Genomic DNA, 16252 nt, shown 5'->3' with positions numbered 1-16252 from the left:
AGCCATGCAGAATCCATTCCTTAAAGGACCACTGTCTGGATCTCAGGCCAGGGGAGGACCCAGGCTACAGACCAGTGGATAGTCCCTGGATGCCGCCTCCAAAACGCAGCCTTGAAACCAAGGCTACTTGGCCTACCCATTCTCTCATGGGAAATCCGAGGAATGAAAGAAAATTAACAAGCTAATCCTAAATTTCTGCTTTCTTAAAAAAAAAATCTCTCAGAGACAGTAACTTTGCCATTTAACAATTATCTGAAAGAGCAAACTCTCAAGGGCAGCAGGATAGAAAATCCTTAAAGCTTTCCTAGTAGGAACAATAGTATGACTACCACAGCCTGATTTTGAATAGTTTATTAAAGGAAAGGTGAAGCATCAGTTTCAAATTGTACAAAAGGAAAAAAACCTCATATTGCAAATGTACAATTTACAGAATTACTAGCAAAACCAATCAAGGAGACACTGAAAATACAAAATTTCGATTGATTTTAAACTGAACTGGGAACCCATTGGAGTAGATGTTAAGCCTTTTTGTTGCATGGGAGTCTACGATTCTAAGTCAGCATCTGTTTCCCATATGAGACTGTCAAGCAAAGGATCAATCTGTGCGTGTGCAGGGCACCTCCAGCTTGCTTCCTGGCCACAACCACAGGCAGGGCGGGCGTGGTGGACTGTCCCGGGCATTCCTGCCCCTTTACTTCCAAGGAAGTCCACATCTCTGAAGAAAGCAAGACCCCACCCTACCCCTAACTGGAGCCCAGGAATTGCTAGATCAGCAGATAAAACATTTTTGGCAACTGAGTTTTTTTTTCAGAACTACACAAATGTTGAGAAAAATCTGTTTTGTGTTTGTTTACTAAAAGGATGAAGAAAATCCATTTTTCTTTCCTGGACAAAAGATAATCATTGGGTGCACAGATTTTAAAAAATGCTTTTCATTTTTGGTACAAAGGGCAGACCTCATGATTCTGTTGCAGCTACTTTAAAAACAAGCCCAGAAACAGTTATGGATGGATTGGTTTGGAAATTGAGGCTTACTTTAAAAATCAGAAAGGAAGCAACTAAGTGGGCTTTTAAAAACAATAGCAGCAAGTCATAGAAGATCTAAGCAGTCTGTAACTCTAAACCATTGAAGGCTGTCCTGAAGATTCATAATTTCTTTCCCCAAAAGAATTATTCTCAATATGCACATTTAACACTGAAATGTAGCTGTATTTCAAGGTAAGCTTAGGAACTTCACCCTCTAAGCACAGACTTCTATGCAGCACATACTTCTATAATCGGTAAACTTAATTCACAAAATTAGCGCATAAAGGTATTAAGTGCATGGGAAGTAGACACAGTTATGTTACACTTAAAATTACTTTTGCATGGCAAAGGAGTTCTGTGTGATTATCTTTTTAAGAAAATGGAAGTCCATGTTACTTCAATTTGGCAGGGCATGAAATAAGTGATAAAACAGCAAACTGATAACTTGAGAACCATTTTTGTTTTACTGAGAATACTTTATTTGCTGGTAGAAGTTGCTAAAAATGCACAGAACAAATACCAATAGAAAATGTACTGTATTTGAATCTCCCTATTCTATATAAAATGAACGGTGTACAGCATCTGTTGGAAAAATGGCTGCATGGACATTTCTTATTTTATGCCCCCGTTATAAATAAAAATAAACCTTTTTATTCAAGAGTATATAAAATCTGGGAATCCATATCCATAGAGGGCGTGTGGTTTTGGCAGAGATGCACTGTCAGATCATCTTAGCTTGTCAATATTCTGCTCCTCCATATTTCTGTATTCCACAAGGTCAACCAAATCCAGTGAGCTCCAAAACACTCTTCGGCAATTAAAATGAGCTGCTTACTCGTAGGTTTAATAAAAATGGTTAGCTTTTAAAACATAAAAAGGCAAAATGTTAAAACGGTTTTTAAATTGTACAACAGGAAAATAAAGTTAAAAATATTTTTTTACTCAATGCTGAGTTTTCATAAAACAGGTGTATAACAGTGTTTATCTTGACAGCTGTTTTAAAAATTTAAAATTTTTTCCTCCTTCCAGAAAAACACGTCTATCTGTATTGGGTAAGTCCAATATTAGGACACAAATGATTTTTCAGGTCAGTCTTTCTGAGGTGATATTCACCAGCATTCCCTTGGGTAAGTTACATGCTCCTCTTCTGTCACTGCACAAGGGGATTGACCTCAATCATTTGATTAAAAAACAAATCAGATCACATCAAAAGTGTTTATTCCCCATACAAGCTATCACAGTATATAGGCCTCTAGCTCTAAATAATAGAGTTCCATATTTGTAAATTTTCTTCAGACTTCAGAACATAGGCATTCCAAATCCCTAGAAAATGAGAAACACAATTATTAACTTCATACAAAAAACAAGGCCCAGAAACCATAAATAAAAAGCAGTAATAATTTAACATTTACTGAATCGTCTTCTATGATAGCTGCAGAATCGAAGAAATCTGGCCTCAGCTCAGCTCTCTCTCGCCGATTTCTTGATGGGGGCTGGAAAGAGAAGCCAAATTATTTCATTTTATTCCTGAGATACATTAAGACAACGAACTGTGATAATAAGCAGCTGGTATTTCTGATGGTACCATAAATGTACAGAACGGTTAAAGGTCAATTTTGGGAAAAAAAATAAATAAATCTGGTTTTACATGGAGCATACATTTAAAAAAAACCTGGTTTTTAATTATCCCTTATACAAGAAAAAAGACTTGCAAATTATGAATCAATCGAATATGTAAATGCCTATAAATTTTTGGGCCTATAAACATAGAACATTCCTCCAATCATAACATAACTATAAAATGATCAAATGCCAGGTGACAAAACCACTAAATTCCCCAAGGCAGGTAGATGAAAGGTAGGTTACAGATTGGAGTGACATGATCTCATGGAAAAAAACATAGAAAGCAGAATGTTATGGGCCCCTCAAAATGTGACTTATTTGGAGATAGGGCTTTAAAGAGTTAGGGAAAAAGGTGGTTATGGGTTCTAATCCAATACGATTTGTGTCCTTAGAAGAAGACAGAAAAGACTGTGTAAAGACAAAGGAAGATGGCTATCCACAAGTAATACAGAGAGGTCTCAGAATGAAACCAACCCTCCTGATACCCTGATCTCAGATTTCTAGCCTCCAGAACGGTGAGAAAATAAGCCACCCACTCAGTGGTATTTATGGCAACCCTAGCAAATTAATACAGAGAAAGTAGTATGATGAATTCCCATGTTCCCATCACCCAACTTAAAACTCTTGTTCCATTGAGTCATCTCAGTTTTTCTTCTCCATGTAATCTCACCTATAATTACCTTTAATATGTATCTCTAATGGGTGGAAATTTTAAAAAACATAACCACCAAGTATTATTATTCCTGACAAAGTTAATGTCTTAAAATACCTAGTCCATATTCTGCATTATTGGGTCATGTTGGAGTGCAGTATATTGTCAGTATCCGATTTAAAGTAAAAGAGGCCAGTGGTTGAGCATCATCCCATGAACCAAGAGGTCACGGGTTTGATTCTGGTCAAGGCTCGATCCCCAGGAGGGGTCATGCAGGAGGCAGCCAATTGATGATGTCTCTCTCTATCCCTCTCCCTTCCTCTCTAACCAACACCTTCACATATTTTAACAAAAGAAAAATGTATTGAATTTCCTTACCAGATCAATAACCATGGTGTCTTCAAATTCTTCATTCATATCTTCTAATTGGCTCCGGGATGACATCATCACGTCTTCAAAGATGGGCTCAGCATCTTCCTCCATTAAGCCCCGACTGATAAAGAAAAAGCATAGTCGGAAAGCTGTTCTGAATCACGGACTTCGGAGTGAGTCCTGGCTCTTTCTTACATTAGGTCTCCTAACCAATGAAAGCACACTTTCCAATTACAACCTAGAGACTGCACAAATTACGATATTGAACTCTAATTAAAGATCATTCAGTTCACTCAAAATTTCATCTCAACTCATTAGAAGTACAATTTAAATGCAATAACAGTAATAGTAGTTAAGATTTACTTAGCTATGTATCCATTCCCACAAAACTTTAAGTAGTTGGTATTCCTATTATCCCAAATTTACAAATGAGGAACCTGAGCACAGAGGTCTTAGAGGTTGCCCAAAGCCACATAGCTGGCAAGTAGTAGCACAGGATTGAAACAATGAACAGCTCAAGGGCCCAAGGCCTCCATTCCTGTCCTATGCTGCATGGCAGATCCTGAATTATGATTTTAACTCCTAAGACCAAACATCAGAGGATCCCAAGTCATTCCACAAAATGACCAGCATCACAGTCATGTTCTTGTGATACTGGATGTGTCACTTACACGGCATGCCTCACTCCAGTTCTCACTTTCATGTAGTTCATTCCTGTTCTGTCCTTCCGATTTAAGTCTTCTAATTTTGGCTGGCCTAACCAAGAGATCTGCATCTGAGGACTAAGAGACAGCACTATTATTCATTTTGTGGCAGAAGATAATAGAATTAGCTAATAAGTCTGATGTTAAGAAGGCTGTAGTTGGCTGGCCTAATCCCCATGTAGGGTGAGTTAGCTGCATTTATTCCAGGGCCAAATAGAGAAAAACTTTCTCCTCCCCTATAGGTGCTTAAATTATCAGCTTCATTCCCCAAATCCCTACCAAATGAGTGCATCTTAGATCCCTGTATTCAGCTGCTGTCATATGCACAAGTGTTCCTAGCTGGGCAGCCAGTCCCCTAAGGGACAGAAATGATGCTGGCCTGGTAGCTCAGAACCCTCCAGAGTTGAAAAGGAAGGGTATAATAGTTTTTTCTGTCCTTCTGAGATGTGGAGTTAGATGCATGCTGGGCCAAATTCTGCACCTGTACTCAATACTTGTATTGGCACATGAACACTTGCAATAAACATGCCTCTTGGGACTTTTACGGGATGTAAACTTTAATGATTTTTAGTAGATAAAATCTGTCGCATGAAGTTCTTTCTAAGCAGCTTTCTTTACATAATTGTGTGGGGCTACCACTTTGATAAAACCTGTAAACCTATAGCAGGGAAAAGAAGGCAGACCATAGCCAAGAAGAACTGACAAATGGTAAGGTCAGGGAAGCAAGGCGGGAAGCTGGTCATATAGCAAAACCACCTTCTAAGAATGTCCAGTTATGCAGTGGCTGACAATTATCCTTTCAGCTTTAAAGAAAACCCTCAGAGGAAAGATGTCTTAAGAAAAAACCAGGATCTGGGTACTCTAACACTGCCAATTTCCATTTCCAACCAGCTAAATTTCTTGAGTTCGAGTGAGAATTCTCTTTCTTATCCATCAGAGTAAGTCACCCCAGGATGAATAGAAACACAAATGAAGAGCTAAGAAAATTTCACAGTTGGATGGAAAACAACATAGAAAAAGTTGTGTGTGTTGTTTTTTTTTATAGTAAAATTCATGCAATCACATTTTTCAGGGCCCTGGCACTAGAAAACATTTTAATTGCTACTATGGAAAAAGGTAAGATCTTTATTTTCTCTTAGCAAAAGGGCAACTAATTCTACCACTTCTCCAAATTTATCTAACATCTTAATTCTTAATCCAAAACCGTTAAAAATGTTAAGCTTAAACAAGGTAAGTACTATTAATCAAATGGATAAAAGTAGAACAGCCTACTGATGTGACGTTCAGACTAGTATAAGCTCTTTTGCCAAGAAAGTAACCTGCATGTCTTCTGGACAAGACCCTCAGAAGAAACAGACCTGCCCAACGATGTGCAAACTCTAACTGAAAGTAGCATCTAGTGAAGCATCATGCATTTAAAAGTTTCCGGACTTTGAGTAACTTATCTTTTCATGTAAATTATTTATCCTTTACTTGTGGTTTTGTTTTCCCAGAAACTGACCTGTAAATGGCCTGATGAATGAAAAGATTTTCTTAATTTCTTTAACAGTTACAGGTTTTATGTCAAGAAAACGAACTTTTACTACTTACTTGTGTAAGAAGTCGGGTTCAGAACCATGTTCAGACTCAGGCTCCTGAATCTGCTCTCCCATGGGCCGGCTGTTCTCCCGCAGGACAGTGGAAGTGAGCTGTGGTGCTGGCAGAGGTCCAGGGGTCTGAATCATGGTGTCAGTCCTATTTAGCCATGTATTATCCAGGCTCTCATCTGTAAAATTCCAGTTAAGAATGTCCTGGGTGAAGTGAACTCTGGTAGAAGTTATAGCACAGACTTGAACATGGCTCCGGAGGTAGACTGCCTAGTTTGAGTCTCAGTTATACTACTCACTGTGTGACTTTGTATAAGTTGTTAAAATTCCACAAATTCAGGTTTCTCATATACAAAATGGGCATGCTTGGTAAAGACTTAATGAAATAATAACTTCAGGAAGAACCCACTTTTCTTGAAGAGATCCTCCTACTCTTAAATATTCTGCACTGGGAACACTTCTTGCAAAGCTTTCTCATCATTACATCAAACAGATGAAACTCTGCTTCCTAAGGATATTTGGCATTTAACCTTAGTCACCTGGTAAGTTTCAAACTGACAAAACAAGTGTTCTTTTTTGCAGTTTAACAGTTACCAAATTAAGGTTATCTGGTCTACATATATGTTTCTCTTAGTCCTAAAGATAATCATCCTGACAGCTCCATTATTTAAATTCTCCATGCCTTAGTTTCTTCTGTGTAAAATCTGGATAATAGTGTTGAACTCAAAGTTGATTTATAAAAAAAATTTATACAGTATTTACTATGTGCCAGAGACTTACCTAAGTGCTTTACAAATATTAGTCAAATGAATGATTAAGTGATGTAACCCACATAAAACACATTCCTGGTACATAGCAAGGATTTGATGTATGTTGATTTATATGAATAGTACATCTATGAAAAGCTATGAATAGGGAAAAATGTATTTTATATCTATACATCTATCTACCTACCTATCTGGATATGGCTGCTCTAGACATTTTCAAAAGGAAATGACTGGAGTAATCTTTAACCCTTTTCGGTCCAACCTTGAGGCTGACTCGACAGACCACGCGCTAGGAGCAGGTCCAACGTCGAGCAATAAGAACATTAAAAAGTTCAACATTCAATCCCGTCAGTTAATTTGGACCAGAGTGTTTATTCCAAAAATAACATTGGACCGCAAAGGGTTAAAGAAAAGTTCAGGATCCTACAGTATAAAGCAGAGTTTTGTACTTTCATTCACTGGACCCCAAAGATTTTAAGTCCCATAGCTGAACCTTGAAAGGAAATCTTAAACTTTAATTCTGTTTAAAACATACAGCCAGCCTAGTTTACTGACTGATGCTAGATAAGAGGCCTTACTATATGATGATGACAGCAGCTAACATTTATTGAAGACCTATGTGCCATGCACTGAGCTAAATACGTATGTGTACTAAGTGTTTTATTTGGAGTACCTCATTTCATATTCACAATAGCTAACAGGATAGGTACTCTGATCATCCTTCATTTGATTGGTGATTGGGGTTTAGAGAGGTTAAGTAACATGCTAAAAGGTCACATAGCTAAAAAATGAGAAAGCCAGGTTTGAATTCTAGAACTCTGATTTTAGAGTTTGGACTTTTCATCACTAGTCAGTACTGCCTCCCCAATGATGAAAGTTTATTAAATTCTAATTTTGCCACAGATTTTAACAAAATCTTTGATGAATCACTATTTTTTAGGCAGCAGAGGTTATCATCGGTTCTCAACCTGTGGGTCGTGACCCCTTTGGCGGTCAAACAACCTTTTCACAGGGGTCGCCTAAGACCATCCTGCATATCAGATATTTACATTACGATTCATAACAGTAGCAACATTACAGTTATGAAGTAGCAACGAAAATAATTTTATGGTTGGGTCACAACATGAGGAACTGTATTTAAAGGGCCAGAAGGTTGAGAACCACTGGGTTAGATGCTTAAAGGTATATAGAAAGTTTCAAGAATATAGGATTCAGATCACGGTCCTCCTTTCTTGGTTTGGAGAAAATTTCCTAGAATCTTTGAGAAAATAAGCATTTAACTTTGAATTTTCTCTTAGTTTAACAATAATGCTTTGTTCTAATAAAGCGATTTCTTTTTAGTCTTTTGGTTATAAGAATATCAACTATTTCTCACATTTTCATCATAATACAATGCCCCAATCACCAGTTCATGAGTTTTGTAAAACCAGATTTGGCCATCACCATTTTAATATACAAAAATAAATGATCCACCCAAGTGGTAGAAATGGAAAGCTGTTCTGATATATTTAATTTGCTGCAGAGGTCTATCCTTAACTTACCAGAATTTCTCCTATACTAGTATGAATTCTGACAGAATAACAACATTCTCATTACAATATTTTAAGTTTTAATGTATTAGAGGACTCTTGTTTGGGATCAATTTTTGTAACTATGTCCTTTTTTTCTCTGTGCCTACCTTCCTCTGTATCCATTCTCCCCCCCCCCCCCCCCCCCGCTTCTTTTGTCCCACTTTGTCTATTCCAACCTTTTTGCCTGAATCTCTGTGTATCAAATATACAAGGAAATAATGTGCTCAACAGTATCACCTTGCTTCAGCAGATTTGCTACTTTATATCAGAAAAGTGATTTGCCTCATAGTTTAAAGGCAACTTACCTTCTACTCGTTTCTTATGAAGGGGGGGTCGTCCTTTCTTACTCCTTACTGAGGAGGTTTTGCTGCTGCTACTTCCACTGTTCACAGACATTCTATCATCTTCACCTCCAGTGACTAACGAATTTCTATAGGAGATGAGAGGAAGCCACACATCTTCCCTCCTTTCCATCATCTGCTCCGTAAGGAATTTTTCTAGGTATGAATGACTAGAAACACAATAGAAGAAGCAGGGTCATATTTTCATAACTGGAGGCTCTGAAGAATCCCTAAGGACACACTTTTAACAGTGGTTACCTTTGGAAAGAGAGGGACTGAGAATATAAGGTTTTGCTTCACATATTCCTGAAATACTTTAAACAAGTGAATGTATAACTAAGGGTGTGTGTGTGTGTTTATATGTTTGGTCCTTCCCATATTTCTTCCTTTGTTTTAAAATACCAATGTTCAAAAAAAAATCCTGAGAAGTTTGGCTCAAAAAAGGTTACTTAATTAAAATTTAATATTTTTTCCATCACTATTTATTCCCTCTATGCCCTCTTCCACTTTCCTTAGCCCCACAATCACCACACTGTTGCTCATGTCCATGAGTTCTATTTTTTGAGGGGAAAAAACCCAAACTCACAAACACACACTGAGTTTTCTTTTAAATGTTCAAACTAAGGCAGGAGTTCTGGAATGGTGGAGTGAGGAGCTTTGCATACACATGCTTTCCCCAGCAAAAGCACCTTTTAACTGGTGAAAATAATAAAAGATAATCATTTAAGTTCTTTAGAAATTGTCCTAAGAGCACATAGCAAATGGAAGACACATTTAAGAAAATCTACTAAATCTCAGTTTTACTAACTCTACTCTCAGTGAGAGTTGGCAGCATTTGAACCGCATCCTGCACTAGTCCCTTGCCCCTCTCCTCCACCACAGCTCTGTGTTACTGGGTAAGAAGATGGGGCTCCCTTTCTCTCTGTTTAGAGCTGCCCTGGAACAAGCAGGGCATCCATTTGTTGTAGAAGCTGTGGTCTGGACAGCAGCTAGGAGCAAATGACCCCACCTCTACCCTACAAACAGCCAACTCCAGCCCACTGTACTCATCCTGTTCCGCCTAAGGGTGGAAGAGAAAAAACAAAAAATCCCGAGAAACACACGTAAAGTTCACAGTCCAGAGGCAAAGCTCACTAAAAGGCTGAGACCTAACCATAAGACTACAGGATGCTTCCCCTCCCCCCAACATCTCATTACCGCATTACTAAATGCCTATTTACAGCAGTTCACTTTACCCAGTACATTATGTCCAGCTATCAAGAACAAATTATAAAACATACCAAAAGTTAAAAAACATAATTGGAAGAAGCGGAGCAAGATCAGAACCAGACAGGGCAAAAAGGCTATAATTTTCAGGCTGGGAATAAACTAAGATTCATATGCTAAGGGCTCTAATGAAAAAAAGGATAAGGAGAGACTGAGCTAGAGGATATCTCAACAGAATCCTTAAAAACTAAAAAGCAAAGAACGAAGATAACTACCCACCCCCAAATATCCTAGGGCTGTAGTACAACTGTGAAACTTATAACGTAGGCATAATGGCAATATCATAAGGAGAAGAGAGAAAGGAGGAACAGAAGACATATTTGAAACAGTGACAAAGTAATAGACATCAATCCATAGTCCTGGCCCGTTAGTCAACCAGTAAGTGCATAAGTGGAACAACAAATCAATGTCTGTTTCTCTAAAAAAGGTAGCAAACCACAGATCCAGGAAACTCAATCCCAAGCAGGAAAAATGCCAAAAGAACTACATCTAGACATATTTTCAAACTACAGAAAATTAAAGAAAAAGCCAGCGGGAAAAAAGTACCTTAGCTACAGAAAAACAAAAATAAAAATTATATTCAACCTCTCCTCAGAAACCATGCAAGCAAGAGTGAAATATTTAAAATGTTAGAAAAAACCCACCAGCCTAAAGTCTGTCTTGCAAAATTATTCTTCAAAAGTGAAGGGGAAATAAAGACTTTCTCAACAAAAATTGATAGACTCTGTTGCCAGTAGATTTGCTTTGCAAGAAATGCTAAAAGATGCTATTTACTAGAGAAGGAAAATAATATAGGTCAGAAACTTGGACCTACAAGAAGGAGGAAGAAATGAAGGTACAATAAAAACTCATTTTCTGCCCTGGACTGTGTGGCTACAGCTTAGGCCTATGCCAGAAGGGCTGCGGGTTCTATCCTAGGCCCTATCCCAGGCTCAGTCTGGGCGCATGCAGGAGGCTACCAATTTATGTCTCTCTCTCTCCTCTCCCCGGCCCCTTCTCCCTCCCTCTCACTCTCTAGAAATCAATGGAAAAATGTCCTCAGCCCTAGCCGGTTCAGCTCAGTGGATAGTGTCAGCCTGAGGACTGAAGGGTCCTGGGTTCGATTCTGATTAAGGGCACATGCCCAGGTTGTGGGCTCGGTCCCCAGTAGGAGGCATGTAGGAGGCAGCCAATCAATGATTCTCTTTCATCACTGATGTTTCTATCTCTCTGTCCCTCTGAGATCACTAAAATAAATAAATGAATGAATGAATGAATATATATATATATACACACACATACACACACATACATACACACACACAAAGAAAAAATATCCTCAGGTGAGGATTAACCAAAAACCAAAAAACTTACTAGTAAGTTTGTTCAAAATAATACCAACAATGTGTTTAATTATGTTATGTTATATACAAATGAAATGAATGAGAGCAATGATCCAAGGGATGGGAGGGATGAACTGTATTATTTTCATACTATCTGTGAAGTAGACTTAGATTAGCTATAAATGTATATTGCAAACTCTAGGGCAGCCACTTAGAAAGTATCAATATGGTAAGAAAGGAGAGTAAATAGAATCATAAAATGTTCAAATAAAACCACAAAAGACAGAAAAAAAAAGAGTGGAAGACCAAACAAACAAACAAAAAAAACAACAGGAGCAAAGAACAAGGGAAACAACAATAGTAAGGAATATGGTAGAAGTTAATCCAATTATATGAATATCAATGGTCTAAATGCACCAAGTAAAAGACAGATTGTCAGAGTGGATCAAAGAACAAGACCCAAATATAGGTTGTCTACAGAAACTCACTTTAAACAGAGAAACATCACTTGACCGAAGTGGCTCAGTTGGTTGAGCATCGACCTATGAACCAGGAGGTCACTGTTTGATTCCTGGTCAGAGCACATGCCCAGGTTGCTTGATCCCCAGTGGGGTATACAGGGGGCAGCCAACCAATGATTCATCATTGATGTTTCTATCTCTCTCTCCCTTTCTCTCTGAAATCAACAAAAATATTTTAAAAATAAAAACATATTTGATTAAAAGTATAGATGGAGAAAGATAACATGCTAATACTAATCTAAAGAAAACAGGAATAGGTATATTAATTTCAGAGCAGACTTCACAGCAAGGAAAAGTTATCAGGAGTAAAGAAGGGCACTACATACAGATAAAAGGATCAATTCTCCAAGAAGACATAATCCTCCTCGTGTTTGTGCCTAATAACAGAATATCAAACTATGAGAGAAAGAATTAATAGAATTGCAAAGAGGAATAGATGGATCTACTATCAGAATTGGAGAGTTCAACACCCCTTATTAGACATGGACAGATTCAGCAGGCAGAAAATCAGTAAGGACATAGTTAAACTCAACTACACCATCAATTACCTCCACATACTTGATATTTATAGACTACTTCATCCAACATTAACAGAATATGCATTATCCTCATGCTCACCTGGACTATTCACCAAAATATATCACACTGTGGGCCATAAAACACACTCTAACAAATTTAGAAATATAGAAATCATACAATGTCTGCTCTCAGACCACAATGGAATTAAACTGAAAACCAACATTAGAAAGATAGCTGGATAAATCCCAAAATATGTAGAGATTAAGTAACACACTTCTAAATAACACATAGGTCAAAGCAATCACAAGGAATTTTAAAATATTTTGAAATAAAAAGAAAATGCAACTTAACCAAATTTGTGAGATGTAGTGAAAGCAGCATTTAGAGATAAATTTATAGCACTGAATGTACACATTAGAAATAAGAGATCTAAAATAAGTTCCCACCGTAGGAAACTAAAAATAAAGTCAAATTAAATCTAATATGGGAGGAGAAAACAAAAATGAGAGATGAATCAGAGAAAATTGGCAAAATCAAAAGCTTAGTCCCTTGAAAATTAATAAGCCTCTAGCTAAGAAAGAGAGGACCCAAATTACTAATAACAGAAATGAAAGAGAATATATCACTACACAGAATCTATGGACGTTAAAAGGAAAATAAAGGAATACTATAAACAACTCTATGCCCACAACTTTGACAATCTAGATGAAAGAGATCAATTCCTTGAAACACACAATTTGCCAAAACTGACACAAGAAATAGACAATCTGAGTAGGCCTACATCTATTAATAGATTCAATAATTAATAATTCTCCAAAACAGAAAACACAAGGCTCAACTAGTTCCACTGGTGAATTCAACCAAAATATTTAAGGAAGAAAATATACCTAATTCCCTACAATCTCTTTTGGAGGATAGAGAGAGAATACTTTTTAACTCATTTTATGAGGCTAGCATTACCCTAATACCAAAATCAGACAAAGATGTCACAAGAAAACTAGAGATTAATATCTTCATGAACATAAATGCAAAAATCCTCAATAAAATATTAGTAAGTAGAATCCAACAATGTACTGAAAGAATTATATACATATTATAGAAATGTACGCCTGAAACCTATATACTTTTATTAACCAATGTCACTCCAATAAATTAAGTAAAAAATAAAGATGGTTTAAGCAAAGTCCTAATGTACAACTAATTTTTTTTTTATATACACCATGATCAAGTGGGATGTGACCCAGGTATACAAGGCTAGTTCAACATTCTAAAATTAATGCAATCTGTCACGTCAATAGGATAAAAAAAAATCAAATGATCGTACCAATACATATAGAAAAGGCATTTGACAAAACACCCATTCATGACAGAAACTGTCAGTAAATAAACAAGGAACAGAGGGAAATGTCCTCAACCTGATAATGAACAGTAGTCCTGACTGGTTTGACTCAGTGGATAGAGCGTCCGCCTGCGGACTGAAAGGTCCCAGGTTCGATTCCGGTCAAAGGCATGTACCTTGGTTGCGGGCACATCCCCAGTAGGGGGTGTTTCTGACTCTCTCTCTCCCTTCCTCTCTGTAAGAAATCAATAAAATATATATTTTTTAAAAAACTATAAGTAACATTACACTTAATGCGGAGAAACTTGGAACTTTCCTACTAAATCAGTATAAGGCAGGAATGTCCCCTCTTGCCACTCCCCTTTTCAACATTGTACTGGAAATTCTAGTTAATGCAATAAGACAAGATAAAGAAATATAAAGTATAATAGTCTGGAAAGGCAGAAATCAAACTATCCTTGATCACAGATTAAATGATGAAAACCCTATATGGAAAATCTTAAAGTACTGACAAATTGCTGGAACTAATAAACAAGGTCGCAGGATGCAAATTTAATATACAAAAGTCAATTGCTTTCATCTATATTAGCAATGAACAAGTGGAATTTGAAATTAAAAACACAATGCCATTTACCTTAGCACCCCCCAAAATAATTACTAAAGTATAAAAATAACAAAATACAAGAGTTATATGAGGAAAACTACAAAACACTAATAAATGAAATAGCTAAATAAATGAAAAATACTCCATGTTCAAGGCTAGGAAGATTCAATACTGTTAAGAAGTCAGTTCTTCTAACTTGATCCACAGATTCTAAACAGTTTTCATAAAAATCTCAGCAATTTTTTGTGTGGATAATAATAAACTGATTCTAAGGTTTATATGGAAAGGCAAAACACCCAAAGTAGCCAACACGCTATTGAAGGTGAAGAACAAAGTGCAGGACTGACACCAACCAACTGAAAGACTTATTACAAAGCTACTAGTGGCCTGGTGCATGGATTCGTGCACATTGAAAGGAAATTAATTAGAAGAAAGATTTGTGTGGTAATTACGTTACTGCAAAAATTACATGTCAAAATAGTATATATAATACAGTATTATAAAATTAAAATACAAAATATTTTAATATCACATTCGCCCTTTCTCTATAATAGAAGTGTGTGAGTCAATATTTTTAAATTTCCAGTGCATGTCATATGTACTGGCCGGTTGGTTGGACGGTCAGGCATATGTACGGTCAGTCACTTAGCCTTTTATATATTTTGCAATATACATGCATATCAAATCATCACACTGGACACCTTAAACCTATACAATATTATATGTCTAATATATCTCAATAAGGTTGGGAAAAAAAGCTACAGTAGTGAAGACTGTGGTACTGGAGAATGAATAGAATCATAAATCAATGGAACAGATCTTTGACAAAGGAGCAAAGGTAGTAAAATTGAGCAAGATAGTATCTATAATAAACGGTGCCATCCATAACAACTTGGATATCCATAAGCAAAAATTAGTCTAGACATAGACCTTAAATATTTCATTAAAATTAACTCTAAATTGATCACAAACTTAAATATAATACACAAAATATAAAACTTCTAGAAAATCACATAGAAGAAAATCTAGATGGCCTTGCCTATGGTGAGGACTTTTTGGATATGAACTTTTAATAAAGGCAAGATCCCTGCAAAAAATAAGTGATAAGCTGGAGTTCATTAAAATTTAAAAACTTCTGTTTTGCAATAGGTACTGTCGAGCAGACAATCACAGGCTGGAAAAAAATATCTGCAACGTATCTACAAAGGACTACAATCTAAAATACAAAGAATTATTAAAACTCAATAAGAAAACTATCTGCTTAAAGAATGGGCAAAACACCTGAACAGACACCTCACCAAAGAAAACATACAGATGGCAAGTAAGCAGATGAAAAGATACTCCATATCATGTCATCAGGGAAATGCAAATTAAAACAAGATACTAATACACACCTATTAGAATGGTCAAAATCAAGAACTTACTAACAAACGCTGGCAGGAAAGCAAAATGGTACATCCATTTTTGGAAGACAGTTTTGCAGTTTCTCACAAAACCAAACATACTCTTACCATGCAATCCAACAATTGCACTTCTTGGTTTTTACCCAAAGGAGTTGAGAACTGATACTTGCATAAAAACTTGCAATAGCTTTATTCATGCTGCCCAAACTTGAAAGCAACCAAGATGTCCTTCAGTAAGGAAATAGAAAAATAAACTGTGGCACATCCAGACAATGGAATATTATTCAATGATGAAACAAAATGAGCTATCAAGCCATGAAAAGATGGGGAGGAACTTAAAATGCATATTACTAAGTGAAAGAAGCTTATGTGAAAAGGCTACATACTGTATGATTCCAAATATATGACATTCTGAGAAACTATGGAAACTAAGCAATCTGTGGTTGCCAGGGATTGAGGGTAAAGGAGGAAAGATGAATAGGCAGAGCACAGGATTTTTAGGGAAGTAAAAACACCGTGTGTGATACCATAATGATGGATATATGTCATTATACATTTGTATAAACCCACAGAATGTACAACACTGAATAAACTAATGAACTATGGGTGATTATAATGTGTCAAGGTAGGTAACAA

General features: G+C 36.7%; 1 protein-coding gene and 1 long non-coding RNA gene across 18 annotated transcripts in view; one reads left to right on the top strand and one right to left on the bottom strand.

Moving 5' to 3' along the window:
• Positions 1–336: 336 nt before the first annotated feature.
• The window catches only part of STAG1 (stromal antigen 1), a 338918-nt gene continuing 323002 nt past the window's right edge, over positions 337–16252 (bottom strand). For 15 of the 17 annotated variants that reach the window (XM_036332484.1, XM_036332482.1, XM_036332486.1 and 12 more), the window contains 6 exons: positions 8607–8812; positions 5968–6142; positions 4345–4455; positions 3680–3794; positions 2439–2519; positions 337–2349 (listed from right to left, as the gene is read on the bottom strand). In XM_036332484.1, the coding sequence (XP_036188377.1) occupies positions 2326–2349; positions 2439–2519; positions 3680–3794; positions 4345–4455; positions 5968–6142; positions 8607–8812 (712 nt within the window). In that variant the 3' untranslated portion in view covers positions 337–2325. The remainder of the gene's footprint in view (positions 2350–2438; positions 2520–3679; positions 3795–4344; positions 4456–5967; positions 6143–8606; positions 8813–16252) is intronic. The other 2 variants (XM_036332487.1, XM_036332488.1) reach the window with 1 other exon arrangement.
• Positions 2330–5600, top strand: LOC118668146. The gene is made up of 3 exons (XR_004971547.1): positions 2330–3164; positions 3683–3846; positions 5450–5600. It is a non-coding gene; the product is annotated as an uncharacterized LOC118668146 (long non-coding RNA).

Source organism: Myotis myotis, unplaced genomic scaffold, assembly GCF_014108235.1.
Source record: "Myotis myotis isolate mMyoMyo1 unplaced genomic scaffold, mMyoMyo1.p scaffold_m19_p_13, whole genome shotgun sequence".
Classification (NCBI taxonomy): domain Eukaryota; kingdom Metazoa; phylum Chordata; class Mammalia; order Chiroptera; family Vespertilionidae; genus Myotis; species Myotis myotis.
This window is presented reverse-complemented; position numbering and strand designations above follow the sequence as displayed.